The 15,441-nt window shown below is 37.0% G+C and overlaps 1 protein-coding gene across 1 annotated transcript; it reads left to right on the forward strand.

The window, feature by feature from the left end:
* Positions 1 to 3,972: 3,972 nt before the first annotated feature.
* On the forward strand, positions 3,973 to 12,492 carry LOC104084428 (succinyl-CoA:3-ketoacid coenzyme A transferase 1, mitochondrial-like; the record flags this gene model as incomplete). The annotated part of the gene is made up of 6 exons (XM_009572031.1): positions 3,973 to 4,080; positions 6,824 to 6,935; positions 7,406 to 7,500; positions 8,172 to 8,220; positions 11,579 to 11,651; positions 12,417 to 12,492. Coding segments are annotated over 6 exons (513 nt in total), but the record flags the coding sequence as incomplete, so codon positions are not given.
* Positions 12,493 to 15,441: the final 2,949 nt, after the last annotated feature.

Below are 15,441 nucleotides of genomic sequence, written 5' to 3' on the forward strand. Positions count from 1 at the left end.
TGTAGTAGGATAATTAAGATAGTGATAGAGAGATTTAATAAAGCCAGTGTAAAAATAAGCTTAAAAATGCAAAAATTGTTAAGCTCTCTCTCTCCCCCAGTCTCTTTCTCTCTCTCGCCCACCCACACATGCATGTTTTTGATTTTTTTCCCCATAATAAGGAATTACATTGTCATTTCTGGTTATAGCTTAGTTTTAGGAAAACTGAGATTTAAAACTAAAACAGCTGAAAACATTTCATGTATCATAAAGGACCTATTTAGGCTGCAGAAATAGGTTAATAGGTACATACTCAAAGGAAGGGCCTTTTTATTTTCAAGTATTTTGGCATGAATAGTTGTGTCATTGTAACTTCCTTGCCAATTTTTGGTCAAGAACTGGAGTTCTTTATCTTTCTTGCTGGAAGTCCATAACCTTCAAAGTTTCCTTTCTCTCTCTGGAAGCCTTCAGAAATTCTGAGGTAAAACTGTAGAAGAGTAGCTGAATTTTCATATGCAAAAATAAATCAAACAACTTGAAAAGGAAAAAGTAGATGTAAATTACAGAAGGAAGTGAAACAAATGACCATTGATTCTATGAGTGCTGATACCAAAAGGAATGGCAGAAGGCTCTTGTGAATCACAGCAGAGAACAGCTTTTATGTTCTGGGTATACTTGCAGATAAACCAGTATTCAGAAATGATTACATTTATGCCTTCTGCTCCCATTGTCAGTAATCAGACAAGATTTGCAAGAACCTTTATACCCAGGAAAAAAACCAATACTGTGAAACTCTTGAAACAATGAAAGAATTTTTGAATCATGCATCAGGGCCTTTCCAGAAGAGGGAACTCAGCCCATGTGGTCTCTTGAAATTACTCTTTAGCTTGACCTGTGTAGCAAAGATGTAAACATTTTCTATCTTCTAGCACGTTGATGAAGTTAAGATTTAAAATGAACACATGTGATCAAGGCAATCTAAATGGTACCAGAGTATTTTGATTTGCTAAATAAAAAAAGTGCAGGAGGTGGTCTGCCCTGATTAGTTCCCTTTTTATGCTTTGCCAGACTTTGTGTCTCTTGAGTGGGATGCCGTATAATGATTTTTGAAGTTTACAGGGATTCTTCTGTACATGACAAAATAAAGCCTGGGGCAAGGTAAGTAGAAAGAAGAAAGAACAGAAGGATAGATAAGATGGAGAGCAGAACAGGAAGAAAACTCACAGACATCCTTTTAATTGTTAATATGAATGCTCTCCTACATGTCTCATTGAGGCTTGGGTTGTGGATGTGTTACAGAAAAAACTCATAAAGGAATATGAAACCTGAAAGGAAAGTGAATATGCCCAGCTATGGAACTATTTATTTTTGCATTATCATTCTTATCGAGAAAGATGCTTTGGTGATATCTTGCAGTGGTCACAGAAAGTTAAGCTGCTGATTCCCATAGCCATCAGATTTCCCGGTTTCACTTTCATTGGCACAGCTTCATCTGTGGTAGCAGTGCTGGCAGTACTGATGGAGGCTGCTGGCAGCCCATCTACAGTGTCTCAGCTGGAGTATCATCTAGTTCCCTGTGAGCAGAGTTGGGAGAGAGAGTTGGAGCAATCAGATGACATTTGTACTTCCCGTGTGCGAATTCTTTCTTTTTCATATAAACATGATGATTAATTTCATTTGCAGAACTGCATGATATGTATTCTTAGAGACATGACATGCTAATTTTTAATCCCTTTTTAAAATTCCATTTTACTGCTATGTGGATTTTTTAATGTACTTAATTTTAATTTGATGCTTATTTCACATAATGGTAGAACATGGAAATTGTGAAAGACCAGTAAGAATAGGGTGGGGCTGCCTGTGAACACAAAGGTGTTCCAGTCTGCAGGATCCTTAGGCTCATTTGAAATCCCTAGAACAAAATACAGTTTGTCTGTGTACGCTCATTTAGGATAATATACGGAAATAATAAATAATTCTGTTGATGGTTCTTGTGAGGCAAAGCTATCATGCTGACTGCTGTTTCCAAAGCGACAAAATACTAACCAGTTAAGGGAGTGGGGTGACCAATAACAAAACCCAACAATTTATTGTTGGATTTAAATTATTTATTCTGTGTATTCTATGGGGGGAGAGATACAGTGTGTCAAGTCTTCTGACAGCATAATTCTGTTGAAGTTGGTTGAATTATGCCAGCAAAGATTTTGGTTTTATAATCTCAGCTACTGCAGCAAATAAATTTAGTTCTTTTATGAGAAAATTCAAGTCAGTAGCAATTAGTATTCCCCTGGCCTAATTTTCCACCTGATAAGTGAAACCAAATTTAATTAGAAAAGGTGAATTTGGGAATTCTGCTGGTGGCAGATCGTCTGCTTGTGTATGGTTTCATTGAAAAGTCTTGTCTCCTGCTTCTCCTCCCTTTTGAGCATGTTCTGATAGTAGTCACTGCACCGAGAGTGCAGTGTATTTCAGCTGTGTGCTTCAGGATTTTTTCATTTTACGCTGTGTTTGACTTGGTCTCCATATTAATTTTCAAATTTATGCATAAAATAATAAACTTCAAGTGAGATAGGGCATGGATGTGATTGCACCATTTTTTTTGTGAATACAGTAGTCTGAATTTTTAAAATATTGATTTGATGGTCTCTCCTTATCTTGTGGATAAGGACTTTCTGGATGTGTGATTCTGCTCTCCATGGACACTGAGGTTGATGTCACTGTGGCTGTTATTGCCTCTTCCTTAACACCTTTGCCTTATAGATCTCACAACTTGTCTCTTCCTGTCTGTTTACCCCAGGGCTTATTTTAGGGATCATCTGAAACTGATCCTGGAGTCTTTAGTTTGTTAATTTTTCCTCTCCCTTTGCTGGTTTTAGGGTGGATTTGTTTGTTTGTTTATTGTCACACTGCAAGGCACAGTAGGAAGGTAATTATCTATCAGATGTACTATAGATTTTATTATTGATCACATTGTGCAATAATAGTAGGATGTCAAATTGAATTTTAAGCTCTTTAATGTTGCTTCACTGGTGATGGCTGCTAAGTGATGTACCCCTACTGATATGACGTACCCTGGGTCTTGTTTTGGGGTTCTGAGACTTTGGAAATTCCTGAAAGTTTAACTACTTCCTGGTGATAAAGCAGTTTGGAAACTTACTTGATTTATTTTTGAGTAGGTTGTTTAAGATGTTATCTTTGACCTGTTGCTTTTTATCATTATACATTTTCTCTGTGGTTGGATGCAGGTACAGCCCTAACAGTAGTGTCTGTTTTGTGGCAGGGTGAGATGTGCTCTCTGCACCTGAGACTTGTCAGGGAAAGCACCAGATGTGGCTGAGGGTCTGTGCTGCAGGCATCTGGCCATAGCAGGGTCTCCTAGGGTCAGCTAGGCCACCCTGAACTCAAACGTAGAAGGAAGGAAAACCCTGTTGTCTGTGTTGCTCCAAATAGGTGACATTTGAAATGTACTATGTGTGGATCAGTGTCATTTTGTGCTGAGTCTCTGTTTGACTGTAGAGACTTCTAGATCTCCACATCTTTCTTGCAATCAATTATTACAGTTCAAATGTTTTCAATTTTATTTTTGAGTACACTATGGAGAAACTTCAAGCCAGCTTCTGTGTTTGTATCCTTAAAATTCATACTTCTGCTTTTTTTGTTACCAGCATATTGTTTCCTTCTTGTTTGGATGGAAATTATTTGTAGGTACAAACAACTCTGATGTAACTGTATATGGTATATTTTTTCAAGGTCGTACAAACTGGGCTGTTAAAACATAAACTACTTTCAGTTTGTATGTAGAAATATCTTTGGAAAGAAGAGGAAAGAGAAGCATCTAAAATAACCTATTTTAAAGGGTGTATCTATTTTGTCCCATTCCTTAGTTTTCTTGATTTGATCCACTGTATATTTAATATTTGAAACTTCATTGCTAATAAAATCTCTCATTGAGTACTTTTTTCTAAATATTTTCACTTTCCCTTTTCTCTCTAGGTGGAAGAAATTGTTGATATAGGAGCATTTGCCCCGGAAGACATTCATGTTCCGAAAATCTATGTTGATCGTCTGATACAAGGAGAGAAGTTTGAGAAGAGAATTGAAGTAAGTAGCTGAGCTTCTTGGTCACAACATATTTCAGCTTGGGGTGTATTTTAGAATTTAGAGGGTTTTTACTCTAGCTACCAAGTCTTAGCACTGAGAAAATAGTGTGAGAAGGACCGGTCGAGTTTTGCTAAGTACTGGAGCTTAGGTAGGTACTTAGGTAGTTAGGAGTTAGGTGGGGGCCTGAGCATTGAGCCTTGTTTCTTATACCTCAGCCTCTCTGGTTCTGTCCCTGAGTAATTTAGAGCAACTGCCTGTAGTGCTGGATGGTTTTAACGCAGTTGAAAATTTGATAGAAAATGCTACTTCATTCTCCTTCCTTCTCTCACTTCACCTTTGTAGACACAACAAGGGGAACACCTAGACTAAGAGCTGACTTTGACAATTAGATACTTTCTTTTCCACCGGAGAGCTTTTGACATGGGCACATAGGGCCAGTCTCGGCCCCTTTTGTGCCGTGTATTGAATTACGTTACATTGCAAAGGTCCTGGAACCTTTCTTTCCTTTTCTTTAATCAGGAGGTTTTTTAGCCAGTGCCATTTCTGGTCTGAATAAAAGATGCTATTAAAAATTGCAGCAATAATATTCCGTCACTGAAAACATCCAAGTAAATGATGATTATGTAAATGTTCTTCTTTGTTTCTGTGGCTTTGCCTCACTTGAGCTATGTCCCTATATTCATTCTGGTGATGTGACAATGCTCTTAAAGTGCAATTGAAAATTCTGTATTTCTCCTGTGTCTCCGTACTCTGGAGGTGGGAATTATTCAAAATGTCATCAGAAGAGCTGGTGGAGGGGGAGATATATGACATAAGGAAAAAGCCATCTTGAAAAAAAAAAAGTGCAGAAAGAAATTGTCATAATTAAACTTTTATTATTAAAATCAAGTCACAAAGTCCTAGAAAGTCATACAAGGCCTTTTCTCTGAGTAAACTCTTTTATGAATGTTACGGTTAAAAAGCTTTTTTCTTCCCTACCTTTCATTCTGCAAAAGCATATTGCATGTTGTTGAGTATTTGACTGGAAACAGATGTGTCAAACCTCTTTTTTTTTTTTCTTTTTTTTTTCTTTTTTTTTGTCCTTTTTTTCCCTTTTTTTCCCTTTTTTTTTCTTTTTGTTTTTTTGTTTTTGTTTGTTTTTTCTTTGTTTTTTTCCTTTCTCTGGGCATGTTGTGTTAGACTGCAATTAATGGCCTGTTTCCTTCTTCTGAATGGATGCAGTATCTCACAGAAAAGCTTTTACTTTCATGGGAGAAATCCATTTTGCATTTATTAAACTGCTGTTCTTATTGCAGTTTGGCAGTGGATGAAGACGTGACTCTCTATGCAGGGAAGACCTTTATACAAACACCTGATTTTCTTTGGCTTGGCTGCATAAGTGAATACACCTTCCCTATATGCTTAAGAAAAAAAGGAAGGGGTGGGAGGGGAAGCTACTATAAACTGCACAGCAAAATTGTAACAGAGATTAATTTTGTTTGTGTAATTTTGTAATTCTGGCAGTGGCACCTCTCATTAATAGAAGTATAGGAAGGAAATGGCAGATTTATTTACTCTTCCATAAAAGATTATATATGAAGGAAGTGGCTGTATATATGAAAGCATTGAGTATGATAAGTGGTAAGAGGAGAGATGAGAAATAAAGAGAATAAAGAGAAGCTAGTCTGTCATAATTCTTACTGGCTTTAAACAGCCATTCCTGCCTAATTTGGCTGAGACATGGTCCCTTTAGTGCAAGTCATACTTTCTATCCAACTTTCCCTTTGCTGCAGATAAACCCTCTGTGATTTTTCTTATATTTTCCATAACTCACAAGTGAAGCAATTCTAGGGAAAATAGCCAAGGCATAAAAAGAAAGTTGCTGGGAAATTCAAGAGGATTGATACTGTTTCTGACTGCCTAAGAGGAAAGTCACTCCCAACATGGGGAAAAAAGACACTGCAAAAATTCTTTTGTGGTGATGAAAAGGAACAGAGGATAATTTTGCCTGATGTGTTCATTGTGGCCTGAAGTAGGAAAGGATGTGAAGACATATGGGGGTGCAGGACATGATGTTGCCCAGAGCAGTTTTATGTGCATGCGAGAGATGCGCAAAGAACATAATCTATGTAAACAATAATTTACAAAAAAGGTCTTACAAACTTCTTGAATGTCACGGCATTTTCACCTACATGTGATTTAGAAAGCATCAACTTAAGGCCAGGAAGTCTCAGGAAAAAACTTCAGGCAGATTTATGCAAGATTATACAGATTTATGTTCGAAAACTTAGTTGCTTAGCTCCCAGTATCTTTAGATGACTGGCATTTGTCTGTCTCATGCATATAAATCTAGAATAGCACCACTGAACTGAATGAATGCGAAAGAGAGCAGTATTTGTATTTTAGGCTGACATTTTACAAATCTATTTAGGGATCTCTGGGGTAATGAATCTCAGACTTGCTAGTATTTGCATAATGCTCGGTGCCTTCTTAACTGGTTGTCTGTGTTTCACGTACTCTCTCAGCCTTGGCCATACAGACAAAGAAATAACGTTTTGCTCTAAGGCTATCATTGAGGATATTTGATGACTCCATTGGCTTAGATAAGCTTGAAATGATAGAATAAAATGTTATTTTTTGTAAGATGGATAAATAATGTTATTCTTAGACCAAGTATCTCAGTGCAATCACAAATCAGGTTTTTGTGTCTTAAGAAGCAAGAATCTGGATTCTAATCCTTTACTTATGATTACTTCTTTTGCAGCGCTTATCAATCCGAAAGCCTGAAGACTCAAAAGCCAAACAAAAACAAGGGGACAATGTGAGGGAGAGGATCATCAGACGGGCTGCTTTAGAGTTTGAGGATGGCATGTATGGTATCCTTCAGCTGTGCTGTAGGTTAAAGTGACAACTCACTAGAATAACAATGGCAGCTGTTAATTACCATCTCATAGTCTTTCCCAGAGCCTGGGATTCTCTCATTTTAATAACATCCTATTGAAACAGATGGGATGTTAAGACATAGGGTACCTGGAGTTTTTATCCAGGCATATCTGGAGAGTTTGTTAGCAGTTGAGTGTTTTGCAAAAATTTCTTGAAAAAGTTACGCATGTGGGAAATGAAGCTTACTAGCACTGTGGTTTTTTTATCATGTAAAGCATTTGACAGAATGCAATTAGACAGTCCAAATGGCAAAATAATTAATCACAAATATGTGGCATCTAACGAAAAATGAAAGTGTTTGTGAAGAGAACAGTTCTAATCTAATCATAGTACAACAACTTTTTTTAATTTACTAGTTTGCAGTAAGTGTGTTCCTGTTTGTGCCTTAACCAATTCTCTTCAGCTAATCTGGGTATTGGAATCCCACTGCTGGCCAGTAACTTTATCAGTCCAGACATAACTGTTCACTTACAGAGTGAAAATGGAGTCCTGGGTTTGGTAAGAATTTATCCTAGTCACTTCCTGCAGTGTACTTACCTTACCTTGCAGTGGCTGGGTTTTATTCCCCGCCCACCCACAACTTAATTATAATTTTACTAAAAATTATATTCAAATACATGCCATATTGCATGATCATAAAATTCTCATTGTAGTGCAGGGAAGTTTTTAAGAAAATGCTCATTTCAGGATTGTTGTGCTACTTTGTTAAGTAAGTTTTTAAGTACATATTTTGCTGGAAGGAGTCAGAACCTTCAGTAGTGTGCAAGACCAAGCCTTGTAAGCCTTATCAAACATAATTTTAAATAAAGCTTAAAGTTAATATTATTTTCACTGTTGTATGGTTTTATGAAGTTGCACCTACATACCCTTTTCTGAAAAACATCTGTCACTTTGGTTAAAAACAAAAAAACCCAAACCAAACAAAACCCCCACTTTGTTGTTACTTAGTAATTCTAACAGCCTCTAGCAATATGTCCATCAGTCCTGGTATGTTAGTTCATGTAAATTGTGGCTTGTATCATCAGGGATGTTGTTCTGCTAAAGATAAAAAAATGCATGTCTGTGATGATCTGTTTTCAGTAATAAGCATTAGAAATAATAAAGCAGTTACGAATTGTATCTCAAAGGTATTTTAATATAAAGCCGACATATGTCTGTGTTGTTGTCAGGGTCCTTATCCACTTGAAAATGAAGTAGATCCAGACCTGATTAATGCAGGTAAAATCTTTTAAATGAATTTAATTTATGGAATGAAAATGATTGTTCATTGTTAATCTAAAAATTTTCTTTGATTCAGTATTTGAACCCAGACTTCTGTTTTATTTACTTATAAATATTAATGTATTTGTCTTCTTTTAAGTGAAGTTGGTTTTGATCAATGGAGATGTTTAATATTCTAGTTAAAGAGCTTATGCTTTGATATATTTTAGTAGCTACTGAAGGAAACTCTCTTCCAGGCCAGGCAGTAAAGGGTCAAATCTTCCTTTTCAGAAGTGAAGTTGTTTTGTGATGCCTATATGCGAATATGGATTTGTTTTCCTGCTACTTTTCACCTTGTGTCTTCTAGAAAATGGTTTTCAATTATTTATGTTTGGGACATGTTTTGAAATGTCCTGTCCTAATGGCCTGGTTTATTCCTGGCTAGTGAGTTGCCAGGAATGCAACTTATTTGCATTTGGAGAGGGACCGGTAGCCAGGGCAGGGGGACAGAGCTCCCCAAACGGGACCGGGCACACTGGAGGGCTCTGCTGTGGGTGGCTGCTTATGCCACTTGAGGCGGGGGGAAATGCCAGTCCTCACGTAATGTTTTTGCCCAGCTGTTTTGGGGCATTTCACCTCAGAAGCAGCCATGCAATGTAAAAACTTAAGCTTTCTACGGTTTAGTGCGTCTGTCTGATTTCTGTTTTCTTCGTGGAAAGTTGTGCCTGTGTCCGTTCTCTGTTTCCATGTAAAATTACCATACATATTGCATTGTGACAAACAGGGGTAGGCCTTGGCACCTTATAAATTCTCATTGATCTTAATGGTATAGACCCATAGCTGAGTGAGTTATTTTTTCACATGGAAAACCTATGCATTTTTGTATTTTTTGTTTACGTATACGTACACATACATACACATATATGTATGGGTGTGTATGTATGTATCTATGTAGACAGAACCTTTCTTAGCGGCTGTTAGCAAGTACAATTAAACTCTGAAAAGTCGAAGGAGATAAAGCACTGACATCAAATAAGCTTTTAATTTAATATCAGGGTGTAGTCCAGCAATTGTTCACTGACTTGAAACATTTGCTACCTGGCTTAACTAATTGTTAAATATCATACTGCTATGTTGTTGCCCCTGTTTCAGTATTATGTTTTAAATAAGGAGTGATTTAAGGCCATCCTCTGATTTGACATAAGAAATTATGAGGGAATTGAGTCCAGCATTTCACCAGTAGCTAGGTAACTGTTGTGATACACTGTATAAAGGAAAATGTCAGAGGCACGAGAGCTGTGTTAATGCTTGAACTGAAATTGAGGTTGTTTTTTTTTTTTTAAATTATTGAAGGTGTCACTGGAAGGAAAAAATTATTTAGAATAAAAAACATTTACTATAAATGATGAAATTATATGTATGAACATTAGAACTTAAGTTCTAATATGGGTGCGTTAGAAATGAACACATTAACAGAGTGACAATTGGAAAAAATATCAAGAACTTGATAAATACTCTGAAAAATCATGGATTTTATATGGATGTCAAGATGATCTTGAATTGTTATTTATGGTTGATAAATGTTTTTGAAGAGATAACCTTGCAGGGATGAAGCTAACGTAGGAGGTCAGAATGCAACACAGAAATAAGATTATTCTAGTATTGGTAATTCAGTGTTAAGCACCTTCACATCTTCCTCTGAAGCTACAGTAGACAGGACACAGGAGAGGTGAACCTCAGCTCTACCATCAAAATTACTATTGTAATCATTGCTGAAACATTTAGAAGCTGCTAAATCCCACTGACACTTAGTTGGATTAAGATCATTCTAGGTGCTTTGCAGCCGAATTTATAAAACCATGTGAAGAGAAGAGAAGCTAAATGGCAAAGGAATAGGATTTAATTCTGTTCACATTCATCGACTGGAATGGTCCAGTATCAGCCCCCAAAGTCCGCATTTTCAGGATACACTCTCAGTTTGGGCTTTGGCCAATTTTTTATCTGCAAATGTAATTGCATTTCTCTGAAATATGTATGGTTTTTTTGTTTGTCCCATTTTCTGAATGTCTCACATGAAGTTTTATCTTCACTGTAATCAAAAAGTAGACTTCTGTCTTACAGGAGAAATATTTATAAGTACTGACTTCCTGTGAGCATTTTCAAGAAGTGGGTAGCATGGTGCTCTTGTTACATTGTTCTCTGGTCCTCAGCCTGTGTCTCTTTCTTCTCAGCATTGCCTGAGCCTCTCCCAGGGTTCTCACTCCATGTTGCTGCTTGCAGGCCATGTTGTCTCTCCCATTGCCTTGGCTGGGTGTGTGGTAGGGAACTCAACAGGTCTGGATGTTAGCATGGTGAATTCTTGTGATCTGATGCAAGACCACTTGTATGACCTTAATTCTATACTATTTTGTGTGTCAAAATTTAATTTCCATACAATGTCTTGGCATATAACATACATCAAGTGAACTGAATAAATTAAAGCAGGTAACTTAGGTCTCTATTTTAATTTTTCTACAGTGTTTCCTTCCCTTTTCCCATCCTCTTAATCTTATTGTCTCTTTTTCCCTGTTTTCTGGAAACCGTTTAATGATGTCTCATTCCTCTTCCCCTTTGTTCTTACATGAGCTTTTTCTTCACAATGTCATCTGGTGCTAAAGTCTTCTGTATTTTTTTTCTCTCAAGTTTCCCATGCTTGGTTTATAATTTCACCTTTGGCTGTGTTTCTTATGCCTTTCGAGGCACTCTGTACACATGGTTGTTGCTTAGATGGATTCAAAGTGCTGGCAGGAGAGGAAAGAGAGAGCTCTGGACAGACTCAAATTAAGACACGTCCATGTGTGCTCCATTGCTTGACCCAAGCACTGTGCAGAGAATGGTACAGCACACAGAAGTACATTTTCTTGTGCACTTTAACAAAGAAAGAGTAGTCTAGTTCTGTTATTTATTTTTCTGTATTCTATGTCATTATCACTCTAGACTGTTCAATCTGGTCTGCTTGTTCTTCCTTGCAACCTCTCTATCTCCTGAAGATGCTCTTTCTCTGTTTCAGAAGAGAGTTACCTCTCACTTCTTCTGTGGCTAGAGCAGAAAGCTGAAGTCCACAGATATTTCTTAGCCTCTGGTGTCAGTGATGTCTTGCCTGAAACTGTTGGTGGTCAAAGAGCAGGCAATCCTATCATTAAAAACTGTAACAAGCTGCTTCACAATTCATTATGATTGACTAGGTTTACAGGTGACATAGTAAGTGTAATTATGTCCATAGTTGTACAGAATCCAAAGGAATTTCATAAAACCCCCTTATTTCTTGGTTAATAGCTGTGACTTCATTTGTCAAAGAGACAAAATACATACATACTGTAGCTTATTTCTTTTACAGGTAAGGAGACAGTCACGGTTCTTCCAGGTTCTTCCTATTTCTCTAGCGATGAATCATTTGCAATGATAAGAGGGTACGTAACAACACAAACTCTGACCTCTTGAAACATGAAAAGAATAAACTGAGTCAGTGACTGAACTCATTAGTAATTCTTTGAAATGTGTTTAGCATTTAACAACCTGTAAAATGATCATGGACTTAATCAGTGATGGTTTACAGAGGATTAGGTCTAGCTATTGGAAATAGAAAAACACTGTAACTAATAGATACCATAGATGTTTGTGTCTACCACCAGCTGGCCTTATATAAACACATTTATAACTATGTTTTCACAACTGCTTTTTGGTCATTTCCAGGTATCTAATCTGTACTTGCACTCTGTATATTCTCTTTGCTCAGCTTGCAATTGTGATCCCCATTCCACCTCCCTAATGGAAATTCACTGTCTGCACCTGTTTTTTGTTTGTTTTTCGGGAAGGAGGTTGGATGCAAATAAACACTAAATCCTAATGGCTCTGAAAAGATAATGAGTGCATGTAAATATGTGAAGGAGTACTCTTAAAAGTATGAGTTCAGAGCTGATTGACTGCATGCAATTAACCAAAACCAGACAAAAGTAATAACATTTTTGAGGCTCAGTAGGCAGACAGAAAAATTTGCATCACTGATACATTGAGAGGGGGAAAAAAACGAACTACATGTGTGACAAAATGGTTGCTACCTCTGTGGTATGCCACCGTTTTTATATTCATGTAATGAGAATGTGAACAAAACCTTGTTAAGATTTGTAGGCTGTTACTTGAACATGATATGCTAATTACACATTTTCTGTTGCCAGAGGCCATGTTGATTTGACAATGCTTGGAGCTATGCAGGTGTCTAAGTATGGTGACCTGGCCAACTGGATGATTCCTGTAAGTAGGTGTTTGTGCTACTGTCAGTGCACTATATTTAGGATAATATAAATATAGCTGAGGGTCAGGCAAAGAGAAAAGGGCTGAAGCAGAATGGGGGTTGTGAAGCTCAAAGCATTAAAATAGAGGGTATGTCAGCTTTAAGGTTAACATATTTTCTTTTGTACTGCTGGCACGAATCAATCAATTATCAGGAGTCAGCCCTCTAAAATTACGCTTGTACTAAGCATTGTGAAAAGCTAAACATGATTTAAGTAAGCCTTTTTCCTTCCTCTTGGGCCTGTGCCTTTCAAATGTTACCTTTTTTTGCTGAGGACTGATGCTTTTTCTTGAGAGTGACAACTCTTGTATGGTTGTACTGGGAGCAAGAGCTTGAAGGAAGGTGTAAAATAGCATGTAGCTCATCATAAAATTGTAAAAAAAAGTCTGCATTTTTTTTCTTAGTGTTCCTGTCAAAGGATCACAGCATTGCCATTTTGAATACATCTAAAAGGAAGCAATACTATTGTATTTACCCAAATAGTCCTACAGGTTTCAACCATAGAACTATAAGCTAATACCAGTATTATTTAAGCAGCTGATGACATTAAGCCATTCTTTGAACACAGTTTATGTTTTAACATTAAACAACATGCGTATCTTTCACATGGTTTACACGTTTGATATTTTCAACAGCTTTCAATATGGTACTTTCTGATACGGTTTGTATCAGAGATGTCTAGAAACAAATTTTCTTTTTAGCCTGGTTTAAGGTAACGAGGCGTATTTCTACCTGTCTGAGCAGTGCTACAGGTCTCAGGAAAGTCTTTGAAAACTGAAAGCTGGGTAGAGGAGGAGAAAAACCCAAATGAATGTTCTGTCTCTTGAAGGAGCGTTAGTTGAGCCCAGCAGCCTGTGTGACTTCTCCAGCAGGCCTGTGAGCACACAAGTCATGGAGTGTTAGCTGCAGCATAAGCTGCTTTTAGTGAGAGGGGACAAAGACAGGGTCTCTACGGGCAGATGTGGGAGAAGCGGTTATCTGAAGGGCTATTCCAGGTGTCTGTGTGAGCGATTGTAGGGGATGTGAAGGGGTTATGGTTAGGTTGGAATATGGCACATAGGAGATAAATCCATAAGAAAACAGTCTTCCTTAGATGTTCTCACAGCACAACTTGGTTTTATGGTCACACAACTGAGAACAGACGGACTAGTGCTGGCTAGACTGTTTCAGACCCCACTGATACAAGTGCTAGCTTTTTCAAGACTCTCTTCGACTTTCAGTGTCATCCAGTTAATACTGTGAAAAATGAGATCTGAAAATTAATGCTGCTGTTAATGCATCACGCTGGGATCCTGTGTGTGCTCTTCTATTGCTGTTTTATGTCTTTTGATAGAACTCTGTGTTTTAAACATAATCTGATGGTCAGATATACTGTAGGAGTCCAAGTATGATGTGCATTAAGGTAATACTGGTTAGCTTTGCATTGTCCAATTCCAATTTCTTTTTTTGTCTTGAGTTACAAGAACTTGTCACTAGAATCCAAAATAATGAACCCAGCCTCTACAGAGGAACCCCCCCACACTTTGAAATATAAGGGATAAATCAAATTACATTTTTAACCCTAGGTTTGCTGATTGAGCCAAGGCAAAAGTATGATAGTGTAAGTTTTCAAGGAGTTGAAATCTCGGGTAACTAAAATTGGAGTTCACCTGATTTATCCATGGCTCTGTTTCTCAAAGGTGTAAGTCACCAAAACTCTAATTATATATTTTAAATAGTTAACTTTAAAAAAATTACATTTAGTAAACTGTATTTTTTTCAGATGATTGACGTAAATAAATGTAAGTAATCTACACTGTCAGTCCAATACTGCAGGTATATGTCACTGAGAAGCTGAGTGGGCTATTTTTTCCTTCATGTCAGTCTAAGAACTACTCTTTTCTTTTACTGGATGAAGTAGCTCTGGTTTTGTAAAAGCACTTCCTTCATGTTAACTTGTGGCTGTGAGGTCTTATACAAGTAGAAATTACTTGCTTACATACTGGCTTTTAAAAATGATTCTGAATTATTTCATTCTCTGTTAAAATTTTGAAGATAGACTAGAAAAAATACTTAAAGGTAAGTTGTTGTAGTATAAAGTCTGGGGTTTTTTTAAAATAGTATTTAGAGATTTTCTTATAGGCACAGTTCAAGATGATTTTAATCTATACATTTTTTCATTTCAATTGTCAGATAAATTCTAGGTTTTGTTTAGCTGGGTTGCCTTAGACTGACATTCTCTTTATACTTTTGCAAAATGAAAGTCACTATATAAACTTGTCCCTAGACTATCCTTTATATTCAAGATTATTTAACTCCTGAGATTTTTTTTCTTTGACAATCCTTTGGTCCTAAAAAAGCAGTGTTAAATGTTCCTGCACCTGGTAAAGCCTTCTGTTTACTCAAGCTGTTTCTGAAAGGCTATTAGAAAGCAGAAGGGGGTGGGTTGAATTTTAGGTGGGAAGAATTGCTTTGTTTGCTTTTTCATTGCTTTTGTAAATTGAAGCAGCAAGAGAAGTACTCTTCAAAATACCCAAGTGAACAAGTAATAAATAAAGATTCCTGCTCTAAAGTATTTGTAGTAAAGCAGCAAAAATGCACCTCTAGTGATAGCCTATGAAGCTGAAATGTTTGAAAAAAGGCACTCCTGAATCATCAGTGGATAGATGAAAATCCCAGTAATTTCAACTGACCATATTGGTATCTCAGGATATAAAATTTCATGCTGTTGCATCTGTGCTGAATCTAAAAGCTATTCACTAGAGCATTCATTCTTGAAAAGCAATGTCATAAGAAGGAACAAACCACTTGTTTTCTTGCTTGGTTTCATTTTACTTAGGGTGGTTTTTCTTTGTTTGTTTGTTTGTTTGAAAAAGCCCACTGTGCTATATTTCCAGTTTTATTTTTATTTTGACCTCCACTCCCATTGG

The sequence above is a fragment of the Fulmarus glacialis genome, unplaced genomic scaffold, assembly GCF_000690835.1.
Source record: "Fulmarus glacialis isolate BGI_N327 unplaced genomic scaffold, ASM69083v1 scaffold40730, whole genome shotgun sequence".
NCBI classification, from domain to species: Eukaryota; Metazoa; Chordata; class Aves; order Procellariiformes; family Procellariidae; genus Fulmarus; species Fulmarus glacialis.